Genomic DNA, 20,497 nt, shown 5'->3' on the forward strand with positions numbered 1-20,497 from the left:
TCCTCATGTCATCCATTTTTTTTCCATTTTTTTTGGGGGGGGGGGGGGGGGGGGGGGGGTGTATTCAACTCATTTTGTAACTTTTCATTTTTTGTCACATTTTTTATGTATCGGATCGGTATCGGCCAGATGAAGTGTCAAAAATATCGGATCAGATCGGGAGCTCAAAAAAGCGGATTGGTGCATCCCTACTTTGAAGGTCACATATTTTAAGAGGTTGTACTTGGAAGGTCACATTAAGAGGTGGTAATTTGAAGGTTGAATCTTTATGAGATGGAACTTTGTGTGAAAAGTTTGGGAACAACTGGAATAGGCAAATAAGGTTCCAAAATGATCAGAATGAGTCAGGGCGGGGACTTTGTGTGACCAATCTGTGGGTGAGGGAAGTGTCAGGAGGGAGTTCTTGCTTTGACTGCTTCCTTCACAATATAACCAAGGGTAGCTGTTCTGCTACCTGCTTACTGCAATGTGAACTTACTTGTCATTGTTAGCCCTTTGCAGCGCTCCTCCTCTGAGTGAACACAGACAGCAATCCTATAGGAGAAACATAAAGTTACATTCGAACACAAAGGCTTCCTGCTCCCGCACCGCACTGCACACCTGTCTAAACACACACTTCCTCTCCCTCAGTTATGAGAGTTGGAAGCATTTTTTGTGTGCGCAACAGTGAGAATGAAGGGTCTTATTGAGCGTGGACACCTGGTACGGCAGCTGTCGGGAAGCGGCGGGTACAGTCTGTCAAAGCTCCAGAGATGAATCCGAGCGCAGACAAGCACCAGTAAAAATGTAGCCCGCAGACTCAGCAATTTGGAGTCAAACCAGGTGGAGACGACCCCAACTTCTGTTACCCAACCACGCACTTTGAAAAGCTGGACCATAGCTATTTCACACAGCTTTTTTTGACTTTATGATCAGATTTCAAGAAATTCCCGTTTGAATTCCTAAATTAAAGGGACTAGATGCAACATTAAGCTCTACATTAAGCTCGTGCATTACAACTTTTGGGGTGACAGTGCAGGATTTTAGAGGCAGTTGTGGTGAACAGGTCTGGGCTTATTCTGCACACTAGGACATGGCTGGAACAGATGGGAGTAGAAAATACATCATTATTGAACATTGTCTAGTATGTAAAAATAATACAGATGTAGAAATATTTTTATAAATGACCAATTGAATAAATAATTCTGATAAAAAGTGACAGGCATTAGCAGTATCCATATCATATGATGGTAAAATAGCATTGAAAGCTGGGAACTGTCTGACGCCAATGTAGACAGCTAAATGTCCTACCCTGCAACTTCCCGAAAATTATACACTTTATAGAGTATGTTTTCCACAATTATCTGAGTTTACAATATACTAGAGGAGGAGGAATAATAATACATTTTCTTCCCTTGTTAGAACAAAACAAATTAGGTATATGGCCTTTGTAGTAGTATTTTTCCAATGTTACGGGACGGTAATTGTTTTTAGTCACAGTTCAATTAGTTATGATGGTGTTCATGTGTCAACACTAATTTGTGTGTTTGAATATTCATACAGATAAACACGCCACATCGGATTGTAACCACGGGCTAATTTCCATCACTCATCCCACGCTCGCATTCACAAACACAAACTCATGCATTCTGAACCTATTGTACATATTTTTAGTGTTGGGGTGAAGATTTGGACACAAGCATGATATAGCTAGGCCCAGAATGAGAATGAGAATATAAAAACCAATGGGAATCTAATATCTATTTTAGTTTAAAAATAAACAGTCTGAAACTTTGCCACTGTATCAGACCTTGCACTTTGGTGTTTCTGTGGCGCAAGTGCCAAGAATGCGTCACATTCCTCACATGTTTCACCTCAGACTATTGTTCAGAACAGAGGTGAGCGATCGCAGCAGAGGAAACTCCCAAGATTTACATTTGAGGGTCGCGGCTCGGAAAAAACACGGCCACTCAACAATGCCATGAGACGGAAAGGGACACTCGGACACTGACAGGCCCACTGATACCCCCGCGACACGGTAACTCCAGGTCTGCCATTTATAAAATGATAAAGACGGACACTATCTATTTCCTGTGTGAAGTTTTGAAAGGAAACGAGCCTACAAGGTTACTGGTCCATGTAACAGGATACTAGTCCAAAAAAGATGAAAGGAAATGGAGTTATTTAAACAGCTCTGTACCTGGGTTATGGCTTTGGCCTTACAGCGAGCGCACTGCCAGTCCTCCAGGTCTTCGTCGTCTTCTGAAACGCCATAGCAACCTAAAAAAGTGGTTTATTATTTATTTAAAACATTTGCTTCACACAGCGACGACATCTCACTCGTATAATTACAGTATATTGCGTGTAACAAGCTACAATTTTTTTTAAAGAAATATGCAATTTTTAACCTTTTATAACGTTGTTAACAAGTGTAGCGTGAAATAAATATAACGCATAAAAAAAGTATTGTTTTGGATCGTGCTGCAACATATTGAAAAGTCGATACATTGTCACACCCCAATTACTAAAACAAAAACGCATAGTAATTTAAACATGCATATGCAAAAGATCAGTTTAACCTTTAAACTCCCGTCTGAACCGAAAGGATCTTTTTCCTCACGTCAACAGATTTTTTTCCATCATTTTTTTAGTTGGGTAACTCATTTTTGTAACTTTTTTGTCCTTTTTTTGTCACATTTTGGTAATTTTTTTGTCATTTTTTTTTTACATTTTTGTCATTTTTTCTTCATTTTTAATTTTTTTTTTTTTTTTTGTCATTTTTTGGTAAATTTTGGTCATATTTTTGTCATTTTTTTGGTCACATTTTTGTCATTTTTTCGTCCATTTTTGTCAATTTCTTGTGAAATTTTAGCCACGTTTTCATACATTTTTCGTCACTTTTTTTGTCACATTTCCATCATTGTTTTCGTCTTAGTTTTGTTGCTATTTTCACAGCTTTTTTCCCGAAGCTTTTAGACTGGGGTAAAGCCAAACTGGAGAAAATGTGCTCGGTTCAGGTGGGAGTTAAGGGGTTAAGTCATGATCATTTTAGCCTGTTTTCTTTTTTTTTCTTCACATTTTTACTACATGCTCCATATTTTTGTATGATTTACATTTGCTTTTATCATGGGCCTTGTTCCCCCCTTTTCTTAAATAAACAAGTAAATTATCCCTGACTCACTCTCACTGTACTCTACCTACCCTGAGAGCAGTGGATGAATGACATCATGAAAAGTATCGATATTGACATTAAAAAGTATCGTATCGTGCTGGAAAATATCGCGGTGTATCACAAAATCGATATACTGTCACACCCCTGCTTTACCTGTAAATGGGCTATTGGAATAAGGTTGACCTTGACCTTTCCGTATTCATTCGCCGCCCTAATCATAACTGCCCTGTGGCTGACTGATAGACATGTGGCTCCCAACCTGCGGCAATAGCCTCACCGAAAACCATGACTACTTGTGTCTATGTAGCAGCACTCTTGAAGCGGCGTGGGCTTACTGGTGTGCACGCGGACGCAGCAGCGCTTGCAGGTGACCAGGCGGCTGGTTCCGTCCTCTGCGATGTAGGGGTTGGACAGCTGGCCCTCGGCGCTGTCGCTCCCCCTGGTGGACTGTGTGTTGAAGCACATCTCTGGGATCAGAGGCTTGGACCACTGGCAGTTCCCGCGGGTCACTAAGGAGGTGTCGCCGCCGCATTCGGACTGGAAACGACAGCGCACTTATAGCCAAGATCGTCAAAGCCCATTTGCCATTAAAAAGAAAATAAAAAAGGAAAAGAAGTGCAATGAAACCTGGTGGTACGTGTAGAAGAGCAGGCAGATGGAGCAGTAGGGGGGCTGCTGGCTCATCCTCTGGTTGTACTCGCGCTCCGCTGTGGGGTTCACGGGCCGGTGCTGCCACAGGTCGCTCAGCGGCTGGGCCCACTCCTCGTTCGTCTTCCTGGGCAAAACTACCAACAGGACAGACACGGGTCACCAAAGGAATCAATGCCAGAAATATGCTAAGATATTTTGAAAAATATTCTCAGCTTTTTCTGTTAGTCTTCTCTCTGACGCCTTTGATACCTGCATTTTTAATTTTGTCAACTAAAATCATTTGTCATAATTTAAAAATTGAACTAAATTGAAGTAGTTAATGAGACCGAAACTTTGACTAAGTTCTCCACATATTTTTGCCGACTGATAACGATGAAGAAAAATGAAAGGAAAGGACTAAAACATTTGAACTTCCAGTAACCTCGTATTTAAATGTACTGCCCAAGGAACAAATCTGGGCTATTTCCATTTGGGAGGAGCTCCCTGAAGCAGAGAATCTGACTAAACATGTTTGAATACGATAAAAAGAATAAGGAATTGCAAAAACAGTACATGCAGCTGCAAGTCAAGTTTACTGCTTTTTTTTTTTGGCGTTATGAAAGCGAAACACTTTGAGCATTTCTCATGATTTGCAAACATTCCATCAAGTAGACGAATGAGGGGAAATTGTAATTTGATTGGGCAACTTTTGAGCACAAAATAGTGAAAAATATCAGCCAAAACTGCAGTTGAATGTGTTTCAGACTTTGCTTTTTGCATTTTTGACAAATGTGTGCTTTGAAAATAGTCAAGCAATGTCATTATTTTACAAACACAAAATAACTGAAGGCCATTTGCTTCAAACTTGCCCTGTGGAAACCCTTTGGTAAACCTTTGTTAGCTGAGAGGTTCAGATTTATTAATATACGTCTCAATATTTGCTCAAAAGTCTCGCTCTCGTTTGGCCGAGTGTTACTTACTCTTGTCCTGAAGGATCTCGGCGAAGAGTGGGTGGGAGGGAGGCAGAGAGGGCAGCCCCACCTGCCGCTGCCGCCTCTTCACCAGCGACTTACAATACGAGTCCTCTTCTGACCCCTGCTGGAGACAAAGAGAACAACAACAAGGTTTATCGAGGCAGAAAAAGTCACATTTAAGGCTATTTCAATGCAAAATATAAACAATACCTGTGCATTTGTTACTTCTTAAGATATGCAAACATTACAGTTTACAACTTCTAAGCATTAAATAGAGAAATCTGACTAAATTTCAGCAGTGAAATGATTTTTTGGACCATCATTTTAGTACTTTTTATGAACTTAAGTAAAATTTGGAGTTCATGCACTTCATGGTTCTCTTAAGCCATTTATAGGCTAAAAAAAAAAAAAAAGTACTGTGGAAAATTTAAATTTTGTGTTCAAATCTCAATATATCAGGCTGGGAAAAGATACTTAAACTGATATTTTCCCCAGGGAGTGGAATTAAAAGATTCTTCCCTCCTAAAGTAAATGGTGAAAGTAGACCTTTGTGAAAAGACACTGTATATTTTTTTCCGCGCAAGAACATTGTTGTAAGTATTATTGTGACAGTTACCCGGAAAAAGTGACCCTGAAAGTTGTGAAAGGTGCTTAAACTAATTCCTGTGAAGAATTGGGATGCTAAAGCTAGAAATGCATTAGGAATAGGGCTGCAACTAACGATTGGCTGTGAATGCTGTAGGAAAATTGGATTTTTTCATTTTTTTTTAATCACATAAAGCTAAAATGGCATCGCTTGAGGACGTGTTGATGGAGGAAACTTAAAGTAAATGTTTGTTGGAGGCTCTTGGCGCTAATTTTGCTTCTGATTGGATGAGACACAGACGGATATTCATGAAATGTACAATGTACAAAACACTACATACACTTACTATGAAAAACAAAGCAGGTTTTCATCAAAAATACTACATTTTCATGTCATTTTTGCTCTATTTCAGTCTGTGAACCAGAAAATGATTAATTGATTACCAAAACAGTTGTCGACTATTTCAATAATCGATTAGTAAAGTATAAAAGCAACCGAAGACTTAAATATGAAAATCAGGTATAGAGCCTTTAAGATCCCACTGAAAAAAATCTTCACAATATGCTTTAGTCCAACACAGCTGTCTCCCAGAAAGGAAATGACCATATTAGGATTACAGAGTCATAGACACAGACGGCATCGCGTCATAGAAGGGGGCGTGGCCTCGCCGAGGGGGAAAATAGAATCTTTAGAGAAACACAATTTTTCACTCTTTTTAGCCATTTTCTGGTGGAATATGAACTTATTTATCCCATAAATAAAGTCATGTGTAAATCGGGCCCATATGGATATTTTCTCACAGCAGATTGTTCAGTAGAAGTGAAAAAACGGCAGTTGTAGCAAGCACTAGCTAACCGTTAGCATTAGCCCGATGCTAACATGTAGCATCAAGTTAGCATTCTCTGTTTTTTATGTATTTATGGGCTGTTGAACCACTTTGCTCCTCTCCATGTCTTTGTATCTTTATTTAGTAGAAACTATATTCATAATTCAGCATTTGTTAAAGTAGTTTTTGAATAATTAGAGAAAATATACATTTTTCAAAATTGTTTTCCCCCTTAACTGTTTTCAAAAATGACCATATATGGGCGATTCCAGAGATGCCGTCTGTATCTATCTCAGTCGCCTTTTGTACTACACGTGGATACCAAACATGTCAATATTTGCTGTACTGATTTCCTGAAAAACTACTGCCATTTTTGTGATGTTAATAGTTTCACTTCCTTATTGGACACTGACAAGTGACATAGAGGCAAACGATTTTAAACTGTTGCCATGCCGACCATGTTACGTCAATGAGAAATGAATCCTCTCATCGCTTCACTGAAATGAAATGATAATTATTACTTACAACAGATGCTATCCATCTAAATAAGTCACATTTTCAAGGGAGAAAACTCAGTTAAACTCTCAACATCTGCCGTATGTACTGGTGCAGCGCCTAATTTAGGCTTTTCCATTTCCAGTGGGTCGTACTCATACCTCTCGATCTACTCCTGTTCTCACAATCCTACTTACATCATGAGAAACCACCTCAGTGTGAGCACAGACCGGAGGAGTATCATTGATGGAGTCTGTCACGATTACTATGTGACTGTCCTCCAGCGGGGACTGGCAGCTCTGTGCGGGAGACAACACGAGTTAAACGGACTGCTTTACCGGCATTTCGGATCAAGAGGAGAGAAGGAAAACGTTTACTGGATAGAAGTGGACACTGTGGTCGTCAGAAGGTCATGCAAAGGGGATTTCACCAGTACATAGTGCAGAGTGTGATTCATTATTTAGTGCATGAGAAGAAGAGAAAAGCAGCGGTGCTTCAGTGAAAGATAAAAAAAAGGCAAGTGAATTATGAACTATTTGGCAATCGGAAGCAAAAGCATTAAACAGAGGCGTAGCTTAATCTCACACAAAGATTTTAGCTTTAGATTACAATTTGGATTTGAAAGATTTGAGTCAATGATTTCATTTTGTGTTTTCCCCTCACCCATCACATCCCAATCCACCCAAAGCTCCAGACTTTCCTTACATCCGTCCGCAACACATATTTGTGTTGGCTTTCACCATAATTACCATCTCAACTTATCATTCAATAAATGACTGAAGAACATTACATTTTTGGGCTCAATATTTATCGTTTTTCTAATGTAATACTTAATTCCTTACCCAAAGTAAGCTGTGCTTCATTGTATTTCAGGTCAATCAGTTTTCAAACAAAGCTGTGCTCATTTTTAAGCTTCAAAGTGACTGTGTGGCATAAAAGGTCTTCAATAAAATGGTTTATCGCAATACATTCCTGCGGCACGGTAGCGCAGCGGTTAGCGCCTCCGCTTCACAGCTAGAAGGTCCCGGGTTCGACTCCCACCAAGGACGGAGCCTTTCTGTGTGGAGTTTGCATGTTCTCCCCGTGTCTGCGTAGGTTTCCTCCGGGTACTCCGGTTTCCCCTACCACTAAAAACATGTGCAATAGGTGAATCCTCCAGCCAGGTGATTCTGACCATCAGCCTGGCTCCACATCATGGAGATGGGTCCCCGGGCGCGGCACCGCCGTCGACCACTGCTCCTTACGGGTTGCCCCAGCGGCATCGAAGGATGGGTTAAATGCAGAGAACAAATTTCCCTACGGGGACAATAAAGTTAACAAACAAACAAACAAACAATATATCGAACTACAGATTTTGTGATTGTGACAGGCCTAGCTCCGATACAAGCGCAGTATCTTTACAGTGACCCTTCACAGAGCCTGAGGTCTGTTTTTAGTGGGAAGTGAGGGTGTGAGGGGTTTAGAAACTCAAGGTATCAGCCGCTTTAGATCAATAAAGCATTTGTGTACGAGCGACCAAGATGCCTTTTCTATGACCCGTGAGCCAGCAGGATTAGAAGCAGCTTTTAAACATGAGAAGAAACAGTAGTTGTGCCAAGCGCCCCTTAAAGCCAGACCAGATCACGTGTGTGCTCCCAAACCCGACAAACCTTTCTCCTGTTCGCCTCCACTTTGATGGGAGTCAGCGTTGGGGACGACGTGGCACTGCTGGAGTCCGTTTCCGAGAGCTCGGAGAGTTCCTCGGACTGGGACGCTTTGATGTCGCTCTGCTCTTCCACTTTGACGCGCACCTCTTCCGCGGTCTCCCTGGGCGGACTGGCCTTGTGCTCCCTGACCGGCGCCTCCGGACAGACTTTACTTTGCAGAAGCCGGGGCTGGTGGTCCTTGGCGTAGCTGTGCACCTGGAGCAGGGCGGGCGGCTTCCTCTGGATGATCTGGGTGTAATTGTGAACTTGCAGGATGTCCTTGGAGCTGATGGGCCGGTGGAAGAGGAGGCTGGCCACGCCCATTTTGCGCCGGGGCAGCGTGGAGGCGGCGGTTAGAGACAAGTGGCCGTTCCAGGGCTCGGTTTGGGACAGGATGGCGGGCGGGCGCGTCCTGGCGTAGTGCGGGGGGTGGGACGGGTCGGACACGGGGAGGCCGCGGTTGAAGGGGTCCAGTAAGGTGAGCTTGGTGGGGGTGACGACCAGCTTCGGGGGGCCTGGGAAACACAGAGTGGAATGAAAAATGTTCCTTCAGTATATTGTATAATCCGACCTTCATTAAAACACACTTTTGAAATTTGGTTAATCACAATTATTTGCAGTTCACTTAATGTAGAATTGTCTTTTTACTACTGCTCAAAAGTTTGGGGTCACCCGGGCCAGTTCTACAGCTTTTCTAATCAGCACAACACCTTTCAGCAGTGCTAGCATAATTGCACGAGGGTTTACTAATCAACAAGTACCCTTGAAGCTAACACAATGTGACATTTCTACCTTTCATTAAAAATACCCCATTTCCAGCTAGAACAGGCATTCACAACATTAACAATGTCAAGACTTTATTTCTGTTTCATTTAATATGTGAGCGGAAGAGTATAAAAAGTGGTACTTCATATAATGCACTAATTCCAAGCATTTGGGCACATTTTACCATCTTCAGATCTAGCATTACATAAACGAACTGCAAGCAACTTCCTGTTTTTACGACATGCCTTAAACAGAACATGATTTTACTCGACTGCAAGAAAAAGTATTGGGCCATTTAGCAAAATTCTTTCTCAACGACCACATCCCACATCATCGATATGAACATTTACCAAAAACACTTTGAGAAAAACACTGCCATAATAGCACGTAAAGTACATACATATAGGGACCATGCATACGAGCTTTGTCTGGACACAATTAAAAAACTTTATGCTGCCAAAAGCTCCACTTTACACAATAGACTGTTGAGTGGGCCGCACCTTTGTTCCTCTTTCCGTCCTGCGAGAGAATCCGAGGAGGGATGAGGCTCAGTCTGGGGCGCTTCCCGTACTCCTGGTCTTCATCTGGGGGCTCTTCTTTGGGAACCATGTCCTCTGGAACTTCAAGACAAACCCTGTGTCTCTTGGTTTCAATTCTGGTAGTGCTGTTGTAGAGAAAGAGGACAAAGTCACACACCCAAAGTAACTAAGTAACCTCAAGTGACTAAACTAACTGGACGTCTCTGCCCGGTGCAGTGGTAAAGTCTGACCTCTTGCAGTCTCCGTTCCCCTCGCAGCCCGTCCGGCTGGCCTCGTACGGGCTGTCCACAGCAGAGCTCTCCCCCAGGAACTCTCGGGCCTCCGGGGTGGGTCTGGAGTGGTCGATGGGCATCACGTCTCTCCCGGCCAGCCACTGGGCATATCGCTCCGGCTGGTACTTCCTCACAAACACATCCATGGAGATCTTGACCATGTCTTTACGACACGAACACTGGGGGCGAACAATGCGGCAACTGTGTGTTTATTCCAGAAGCTCCTCGTGATGAGAGGCCAACAAGTTTACATCGGTTAGACTGTGGCAAATACAGCTCGGGTCACACTAGAGGAGTTTGATTCCGACTGGCCCCTCCACCGATGTTAAAGGTGCATTATCAAAAAGTAGATATTTGTGTGTTTTTGACCTTTGACCCAGTGGTCAGCATGGAGCCTTTACTTTCCATCTCGGTGGTCCCTAGGGCGCCTCCAGGGTCAACTGTTTCTCACCAGAAAACCTACAGAAAAACTGATCCTGGAGCGTTGTAGAAACTACCGAGATCCAAAACAAAGGCGCCATGCTGACCACTTATACAGCCGCTGGGTCAAAGGTCAAACACACACAAATATCAACTTTTGTTTTGCATAAAAAGTTGCACCTTTAACTAGTATCTGTCAGTTAATTTTGGTACAAATTTACAAAAACGAGAAGTGTGTGTCTCTCATCCTGGAAAAAATACGATATTGGGTATCGATTCCAAATATCCGATGCCTCTTTCAAAACACAACTTCCAGCAGCTAAATCTTAGTGGATAGGGGCATGCTGTACCTCATTTTGAAGCTCAGAATGTGATGAATTCAATCAAGTACCTCTTAGAATCATTTAGTCTGCGGCTTATTGCTTTGCATCACCTTTTAAAATGGCAAAGGATTTAAAATATCCCTCTCCAAATGCTACACAAAGTCTTACCAAAATCGCCTGCTTGCCGTACTCAATCCATCTCTCGGTGGCGAAGTTGGTCGACTCGGCGCAGTTAAAGCCGTGGTTGAATCCGGCGTGGTACGAGTAGGGAAAGGTGACCATAAACTCCCCGGCCTTCTGCGTCATCTGATTTATTAAAAGAAAGACACACAATTCCAACATTTCAGTAACTTTCATTATCCTTTATTCTACTGTTTTCACCTCACCTTTTCGAATGGAATGCCATATTTCTTGAGAATCGAGGGGGAAATGAGAGTCATCTTGTGTCTCAGAAAGGCCTCGCAGTTTTGGGCGCTGCCGGGGAAAAACCCTGAAGGAAGAACAAGCAGATTTCAAAAAAATAAATAAAATAAAATAAAAAGCATTACCCTTGTTCAAAGTGATCGATCGGTACCTTTGGCCAGACGCTCCAGTCGCTTCCCATGCTCTGGGGGAATACAATACCTAAAAACAGATTCAGATTTTAGTGCGCACATTGCTGCCCCCCAATGGACATGTACTGCTACTACAAACTGCACTAGGAGAAAGTATTTGAACATAGTGAGTGTTTAGTATCACTTCATGATGTTTTAGTGTTAGGGGAAATACATCTGAAACCACAAAAGCACTCCAGAATGAGGCCCAACGCCACAGAAGTGTGTAAAACCCCGATACTAACCAGGACTTGGGCTCTCCGAAGTGCAGGTAGTTGATGCTGTACAGATCCATGTCCTCCGTGTGCCAGGCGAAGGTCGTCTTCCACATCCCAAAGTACAAATACGGAGTGTTCACCCCTTCGATGGTGATGCCGCTCTCGCTCTCCACTGTGTCCAGGATGGAGCCCAGGTTACAGATGTTCCACTCCTTCACATTCTGCCGAGAAAAGACAGGCATGAAACAGATTGCAAGACAAGTCTCAAAAATGTAGAAAATAATGATGTATTTATTTTCTACATGATATATTAAAAACTTACGGGATCGTAGAGGGAGCCGTTGACGTCTGCTCCGTATATGGGCGGGTTAAAGGTGACGTTTTTCCAGTACTTTCTCTCGAGATCTTCAAAGTCGTCATAGTGAGGACAGCAGAATCTGAGAGTGACCAGACAACACAGGGTTAACAGCAGCGAGTCCAATCTACAGCACTCACAGGCCAAAAACAGTATCTTTAACGCCACTAAAGCAAAAACATTATCCATTTAGAATATTTGAAGATCTTTATTTATATTTTCAAACAGAGAAATCAAATCTTAGTTGAGCACAAAGATTTTTAGCCAGTGCTTTCGCTAATTAACAGCCTGGTTCTCGGATTGAAGACTTTAACAGGATGTTTCTCAGCCGCCCTTGGACCGACTTTAACCATTTCAAAACTCAGAGAAATGTTAAAATCTCAACTGTTTCAATCTTTCCATGGCTGTGCAACACCACGCCCCCTGGGACAAAAAAAGAAAAGAAACACAATAATATACATGAAATGTCCAGATGCAGAAGTTTTTGATCATCCTTTATTTCACTTCTGTTCATCACAGAGTTACCAAAATCACACATAAGGTGTATTAGAGTGTACCCAAATCAAATAAAAGCTTCTTGAAAAAAAGCATCAAAAATGAGACAAAAATGTGACGAAAACGCAACAAAAAACGCAATGCAAGGGTGACAAAAAGGTGACAAAAGAGCAACAAAAATGTGATTGAAATATAATGAAAAAGCTAAAAAAGCAAGCTGTGGCTGGTAGTAGCTTACCACCACCAAGTATGGAGTGTTTGAATAGTGCAATGTAAAAGTGTCTCTGAGTGTCCAAAAAAGTCGATGCATTATTAAGCTTTGTAGGTCTTAGCTTTCAAATAAGGCGTTACACTGTTGCTCTCCAGTCAGGAAGCTTTTGATTTGGGTAAAGCTGAACTGGAGAAAATGCGCGCGGGGCAAGAGGTTAATGCCCATTGCAATTAAATGTTTTAAAACAACTGTATCTTTTTTTTTTTTTATTACTATAAAAATGGCTTTTATTTTGGGAAATTTATTCAACAAATTTCAAAGCATATTAAAGTGATAGTCTAAGATTGCAAAATGAGGAGTCAAATTTGACAGTGAACCATCAACACAAACGTGGCAAAAACAACAAAAAGTGTAACAGAAAACGGCAAAAACATGACCAAAAAGTGACCAAAAAAGCAACAAAAAAGTGACACAAAAACGTGATGAAAACGCAATAAAAAGTGTAAAAAGAGCAACAAAAAACACAACAAAAAATCGATGAAAAGCTAACAAAAACAGACTGATCAGCTTGTTTGTTTTTACCATTTGCAAACAATCGCTGAGATCATCCTTGGTGGATTGACTTTTGGAAAACGCCGCCATGTTAGGTAAATACAGGTCAAAGTTAGAGTATCCTGAAGTGACTCGCACTTAAGATAAACAACATAAGCCCGCAGTCGGCTGTGTCCCAGCAGACGGCGGCTCTCCCAGGAGCACTGTCCTGGCTGTTATTTGTCTGCCTTTTTCCTCTAATACAAGGGATGAAAAGAAGCCTCAACTTTGAAGCTCGAGTTCGTTTATGTATTCTCTTACTGCGGTCCTTTGTGCCACGACACCTTTATTCAGGCTTGGACGCTGGATGACAAAGTGGCCTAACACCAAACTGTCTGTAATTGAGGCAGAAGCAGAAGCTCTCCGGCCGTTTCCAAGTGGCTCCCTGAAGGCCTTCCACATAGATACAGGCGGCATCTTTGGGAATGCCCACAAACAGTCGTGCTCGGGGCCGGCGTGTGGGGAAAAACAACTAGGAAGAGCTGCCCTTATGCCGAGTGCTTCTACAGCTACTTTAACAAACGCTGACTTGTTTTCCAGCTTTAATTACTAAAACAATAAAGAAATTAAGTGTTTCAACGGCCAAAATGTGTTCATAAATAATACATTGTGAACCATAATGATAACATTACCTCGATTTTTTTTCCGATTCAATAAAGGATGTGTCGATATCGGCCGGTTCAAAGGAAAATCGATTAGATTTTGATTAATCGTAATGATACGAGGAGCAAAACGTCCGCGCAGTAACTCCTAAAGACTTCCCCCGCTCACTTCCGTCAATAACCTTTAGGAGTTACTGCGCGGACGTTTTGCTCCTCGTATCATTACGCCTCACAATATAGTCCCCCTTTTTATTTGCTTATAAAATCGACATGTTACATTTCTGTGTAAATATACTTCGCATGAAAACACTTCACGTAACTTTATTTAAACAGGGAACACGTGGAAGAGCTTGGTAGCTTCTATCGTGAGCTTTTTTGGAGCTATGTGACATGTGGGAGAGGCTGCGTATGTGCTCCGTTTACGTGGCAGAGCGCACGGACAAAGACCAGACGGGGATATATTAACTCGACTAAAGTGAGGTAAGAGCATATCTCAGTATGTAAAAACGGTGGCCTATTCCTTTAAACCCAGCCCTACTTGTGGCTAATGGCTAGCTTCATGTACCGGTTCTCACTTCTACTGGACCATATGCCAAATATTCTTATTGTAAGTACACAATTTTGACTCAACTTTAGCAACAATGTAGATCATTTTCTGGCGCTTACTTGTCACTGCTGGCGATCTTGCGAAACTCCCGCAGTGACATGGCCTTCTTCTGGATGTTGTACTGCGTGAAGAGCCCTGACTGGCCGGTCACCACCTGCTGGATGGGCGCAGGGATCACCAGGTCATCGATGTTGTCGTAGGACATGCGTGGCTTCCACTCTTTCGGCGGGACAATCTGAGGACCAATTTTAAAGAGAGGTTTGAAACGTATTTCACTTCATTACTGACTTCAGAATGATTCAGATTCATCTTATTGGCCATTTGCAGTTTGAAAAACCACATTGGAAAAAAAAAAGTGCAGATCCATTCTGTGGAAGATTTCACCCAACAAACTGAATGTAGTACAAGAGTTTATGCAAACACTTTAGATGACAGCAAAGTTTCTTGTGTAAGCACAGGGAACACAAAAGTTATTACAAATGTTAGCACATGAAAGTACAAGGTGTAACAACAGCCTACAAGGTGTACAAAGTGTAACAAAGATGTACGCGCTGTTGCAGGTGTTTGGGCCATCAAATAGTTTCAGAAATTGGGGAAATGACGACATAATGCGAATATACACAATACCCAAAGCACGGTTTATACAGGCTTTTGACTGCCATTTTCAATGCCCAAATACTGCCTTTTAAAGCCACAAATAGAGAAGAAAAAACGGCACATAAAGCATTTCTTAAAATTTGAAAAACATTTCATCAGAGGAAAGAGAATTGGAAAAAATTTGAGTGAAACATTTTTTTTTTATTTCAGCAAAAAACTATAGCAGTATATTATAGCCCATAGTTTGGATTTTAGATGAACTTATACGGTGAACATTGTTGAGTTACGTCATAATTTTCATAGAAATTTAGATTTAATGCCAGTTTGAATCCAATTTAATGCATAATGACATTTAAGGCCTTGATTTTGGCACAATTTAATGCTTTAGAAAACAGAAACACATGAGGGCTGCAATCTAAAGTGAGACGCTATGTCATTACAGCTTAACCCCTTGGATACACTACATGTTGTACAACTTTATTACTCTTTAGACACCATCATGGAACCTTGAACTTTAATGTGTAATTATCTGTACTTACATGTGCAAATACTTTGTTACATGTACCTACACTTTGGGGGCTGAAATCTAAAGTGTTACCCAGTTTATTATGTGAGAGGTGGTCCCATTCTCAATGACTTTGTCCAAAAGAAATAAAAAATAAAATAAATGCCATCATAATAGAGCATTTATTGGGTGAAATGTTATGCAGTTTAGCTTTGAAATGATGTTGTTTCATTTGAATTGAATTTTTAGCAGCAGGAATTTAACGATTGCTTCATGAAAAATAGATGTAAAGGTCAGAAAACCTTTTGAACCAGCTGTATGCACTTACCTTGGCCAGTCCCGCCTTGTGCGCGCCCTGTGACTCCATGTAGGCTATGTACCGAGTGAAGTTCTTAAACTCCTCCACAGTGGGGTGAAAGGTCATAATCCCCTTCGTACTGTGGTTTTGCGATGGGGCCTCCATCGCTACCTTAAAAAGAAAAAACACAGTATGTTAGATACAGTGAGTAAAAGTAATTGAAACGATAAAAACCTCAATAACTAGCACTATAAGCTGGCAAGAGGCGCAGTGGCACAATCAACCTAAATGCATCTAATGACCACCATTCTGTGATCAATATGCAGCCCCGGTTTGTAATATTTGGAGAACTTCCATTAAAGAATAGAAGTTAATGTTGATTTTTATGGAATATGAATAGTGTTAAGCACAAATTTCTACATAGACAATGACGGCGCAGGTAATCCTTGACAGAATATTTTGATTTGCCCATTATGGTCTATTGATAATGGAATTAAGTAGTCCGAGCAAAGTCACTTTTAAATGCTTCAACACAACCATGAACACTGTAAGAATAATATTTTTTAAAAAGTCAAGTATCTTTAGATTATGAGATGTCTGTGTTATGATGTTGCCTTTTGGGTTTATAGTAGGGCTGAACGATTAATCCCATCTGCAATTTTATCGTGATATCACACATCGCGATTTCAAAATCACAGAGGCACGTGATTTTGACCCATGCAGCTCATGGCCGCGGCCCATAGAAGTGAATGGAGCGGCGAGATATGCAGCCACAGCGAAGGACTGTTGCTTTTTTCTCCGTTAGCATTGCGTTAGCCGCAGCGCTAATCGCTCCATTCACAGTCCTGGGCCGCACGGCTACACGCTCTGATGCAATGATCACAGAAACGCAGTGCTGCTTGTAAAGAGTTGTTTGTGGCTCAGTTTAGGAGGCTTGTGTTTGGGAAAGTTTGGGATAAAGATAAGAACTTATCTCACAACCACTGACTAATACACAAGAGCAAATAGCAAGAAATTATTTAGATAATTCACAAAAAGAAAAAATATGTAAATGGCCATGTGGACTATTTTGAATTATATTTAATATGACTAAAGCGTAATTAAATACGTAAAGCCTAATAATAAAGGTTGACTTTATTAACAAGACCAGGGCCATTGTTCTCCATTGTGCGTAAGAGATTAAAAAATATATAGAACGCTATTACCACCGAACATGAAGTGATTGAGTAAATTATGTAACATCAGGCTGCAAAATGTATTGTTATTGTTATCGTAATATTAGGTTGACACGACTATAGAGTTCTGGATAGTCTACAGTTACCATGGAGATCGGCCATCTTTGCAGCTGTTAGCATACATTTCCATTGACTAACATTAGCTAAAAACAGTTTATAAAGTGGAGAAAATAGCTGTGGAACAACTCCATTAGTTGCTGAGTTACTGCTGGTAAATAGATCTAACTCACTGTGGTGTCCAAGTGTTTTAATGTGAACAATAACTCCAGTATTTTAACTTTTAAAATCTCCATTAGTTTACAATTGCTGCTAATCCCATAATGCTTAGCGATATGACGTCACATTCCCGAACTCTATATCCATATTGCACAAAGGTACAATATTCAGCAAAATAAGTCAAATCTTCCCTCTGAGATCATTTCTATGCTAACACAGCCTAAAACAAATCTAAAATCGAATGCGATGTTAAAACAGTTACGAAATATCGCGATTTTCCTCATATCGTGCTACCCTATGTTTAACCTCTCAACTTCCGCCTTAACCAAGCACATTCCAGTTGGTTAGTGCTAGATCGTCTGCTCCGGAGGGACAGTCTGCTGTGAAAACGTGAGATATCATGACACAAATTAAGGTTAGGGCCAGGGAAATGCTTAACCTCTTAACTCCCGCCTGAACCGAGAGGATCTTTTTCCTCAAGTCATCAGATTTTTTCCCCAACATTTTTTGTTGAGTGTTCAACTCATTTTTGTAATTTTTTTGTCACATTTTTGTCATTTTTTTGTCATTTTTTTCGTCAATTTTGAATCCATTTTTTGTCACATTTTTGTCATTTTTTTAAATCAATTTTTGTCCTTTTTTTGTCACATTTTTGAAATTTTTTCATCAATTTTTTTGTCATTTTTTTGTCATTTATTTATCAATTTTTTGTGACATTTTTGCCACTTTTTCATCAATTTTTCGTCACTTTTTTGTCACATTTCCATCATTGTTTTCGTCTCAGTTTTGTTGCTATTTTCACAGCTTTTTTCCAGAAGCTTTTGGATTGGGGTAAAGCCAAACTGGAGAAACTGTGCTCGGTTCAGGTGGGAGTTAAGGGGTTAACCTTAAGGATTAGGATTAGGATTATTTATATTTTTAGACAAACCAACTCATATAATAGATCTATACAAAATCACAGCAGACCGTCCCTCCGGAGCATACGATCTAGCACTAACCATTCCAGTTTGGCTTTACCCAAATCTAAAAGCTTCTTGAAAAAAAAAAGTCAAAGTAGCTACGAGACGTAAACGAGGATAAAAACGCAACAAAAACACAATAGAACAATGTCAGAAAACGCAACAAAAACAAGGCAAAAAGGCAACAAATAAGTAACAACGCCGTCGTAACGTATCGTAATGTGCGAGGCGCGAGGCAGAATGAGCGCCTGTGATTGGTCGGAGCCGCGTCTCTTTAATTAGCCACCGCTAACATTAGTCCAGCTGTAACAACGTGAGATTCACTGTCAGAACCCCACGGGGATTGATATCGAAGCTACATGAATGCCGGCCTTACGCATTCGTGCAGTGTGATGTTGACAGGCACCGGCTCGATAGACACACCACCATTTTGTAACATGGTAACGTTAGAAAACTAACTTGAGAGAAAGCTGCACACCGCAAGTATTAAAAGTTTGTGGTTCGGGCGCCATTTCCGGCAATTTGAGAATCACGCAGATGAATCACACTGCAACATTTTTACAGTGAAGATAAATAACAGTTCGGCTTCCGTGTAGCGTGTAACGTTACTGTACATTATACAGTTATTAGCACGTTAGCTCCGCACTCTTCTTTACAGGAGCGCACAATCGCAGTAGGAAACCAGCATTATCGACGAGTAAAATGAAAATTAGACAGACACCAATAGTGAGCGTGCACATTTAAAGCGAGGACTTATTCGCGGTTACTGTAAATTGAACGCAGTCCCCGTGAAACCGACGCACCCGCATCGCGTTAGCATCAACGGCTAACACTCGTGCTAACACCGTCCTGATCACGTTTTGCAGAAATAAACGATGGCCCCGCTCGGTTTAAACGCATACATACTCACCGCCGTCAGCTGGCTAAATCTGGACGTGCGCTCTGCGGTGTAAAGGGTCTAAGTTAAGGGAGTCATCGGTCGTAAATCTGCGGTAAAGGGAGCAGTTTGGTCCGTAAGCGCAGCGTCAGAAGGGTATCTGCCATTACCGCCGCTGCGCATGCGCACGTACGGCTGGTTTTGTTTACCACAGACGCATGGGCCTACGTCACACAGCCTGATGAAAGCAGTTCTGGATGCACTGTAATGAGGATTTGACTCTTTTTTTTTTTTGCTAAATACTGTCACCATAACACGACATATTAAAAAAATGATACCCTGTGCATGTGGTGTGCCCATATCTACTCTAAAAGGTCATAAGGATCAGTAGTGTAGTCTAATATCCAAGTCTTTTATCTAAGTACTCAGTGGCAGATCCAGACTTGGGGTGGCACTTGGTTTTTCTGGGGTGGCAGCAGGACCAGGAGAGGGGTGTGGTTTGGTTTTGAGGTTTTGAAGCGGCACAACCTAAAAGTGAGGAATACCAAACTAAAATTTCAGCTTTAGTTCTGATTTAATTAATTTTATGCTATGTGTCAAAAGTAATAGTAATGCTTGGTAATAGTATTGTTCATTGTAAAAAACAAAAAAAAGTAATGTTCATTGTGCCAACTTGCACTATAGCACTACTATTCATTTTATTTTGTATTCTACTCTATAAAGAAGCTATCGGGGTCTTCAAGTAAATTCCCCTGGGGGCCAAAATATATCGGGAGTGTACTGCCGGGGTCCATAAACCAAAGCTCCAGTAAAATATGTTTTGATTGGGAAAATACTATTGACTTTTTTCCCGTAAATAATCATGTGCCTGACAGGACTGTAGTAGCCTGGTCACACTTGGGGGTGGTAAACTGCTATTGTAGCCATAACTGCCCTGGAGCAGACTGTCCATTTACCACATGGCTATAATGTGTTGTTTATATCCTGGTCTCTCACTATGTCAGTGCTCTCTGTTTTTTTTTTTTACATACTCAGGAGTTTGAGTCAGGGCCCGAATCAAATTATTTGGAGACCCCTGAGCTGTAGTCTTAACAATCAGTGACTAGTGCTGCATAACAAAAGGCTTCTTCTGATGATTTTGCAGGTGGGGGAGGGGTGTGCTAATGAGGAAACACTGCCACAAATATTCTTCCTCATGCTTCCTCAGCCCCCCTGAGTGGGGTGGCAGATCAGATGGCCACCCCCTAGACACGGCACTGGTACTCAGACAATCGTACATTCACGTGACATTCATGGGAAGAAAACCGGAAAGATACAAATATGAATGAATAATCAGTAATAGCTCTTGGTCAAAGTCCCTGAGGCCTCAGAACAGTATTCTTTAATACAGATTTCATATTGTATGTCTCTTGTGTCTCAAGCAGCTGTGATCACTCAGACAAATTTTCCCTTGAGCGACAATAAAGTTACTC

General features: G+C 41.3%; 1 protein-coding gene and 1 long non-coding RNA gene across 3 annotated transcripts in view; one reads left to right on the plus strand and one right to left on the minus strand.

Annotated features, from left to right (window-relative positions):
• LOC306973218 (lysine-specific demethylase 4A-like) overlaps positions 1-19,192 on the minus strand; it is a 36,133-nt gene extending 16,941 nt beyond the window's left edge. The window contains exons 1-16 of one of the 2 annotated variants that reach the window (XM_079570088.1): positions 19,059-19,192; positions 15,769-15,909; positions 14,398-14,573; positions 11,800-11,914; positions 11,505-11,698; positions 11,241-11,290; positions 11,053-11,156; positions 10,835-10,972; positions 9,882-10,102; positions 9,613-9,776; positions 8,312-8,862; positions 4,762-4,876; positions 3,779-3,936; positions 3,487-3,688; positions 2,180-2,259; positions 479-534 (exon numbers count right to left, since the gene is read on the minus strand). In XM_079570088.1, the coding sequence (XP_079426214.1) occupies positions 479-534; positions 2,180-2,259; positions 3,487-3,688; positions 3,779-3,936; positions 4,762-4,876; positions 8,312-8,862; positions 9,613-9,776; positions 9,882-10,102; positions 10,835-10,972; positions 11,053-11,156; positions 11,241-11,290; positions 11,505-11,698; positions 11,800-11,914; positions 14,398-14,573; positions 15,769-15,903 (2,459 nt within the window). In that variant the 5' untranslated portion in view covers positions 15,904-15,909; positions 19,059-19,192. Of the gene's footprint in view, positions 1-478; positions 535-2,179; positions 2,260-3,486; positions 3,689-3,778; positions 3,937-4,761; positions 4,880-8,311; positions 8,863-9,612; positions 9,777-9,881; positions 10,103-10,834; positions 10,973-11,052; positions 11,157-11,240; positions 11,291-11,504; positions 11,699-11,799; positions 11,915-14,397; positions 14,574-15,768; positions 15,910-19,058 lie in introns of both variants that reach the window. The other variant, XM_079570087.1, reaches the window with a different exon arrangement.
• The window catches only part of LOC306973284, a 547,876-nt gene that overhangs the window by 267,084 nt on the left and 260,295 nt on the right, over positions 1-20,497 (plus strand). The gene's annotated exons all lie outside the window — the stretch shown is intronic.

This window comes from Gobius niger (assembly GCF_951799975.1).
Source record: "Gobius niger genome assembly, chromosome: 13".
NCBI classification, from domain to species: Eukaryota; Metazoa; Chordata; class Actinopteri; order Gobiiformes; family Gobiidae; genus Gobius; species Gobius niger.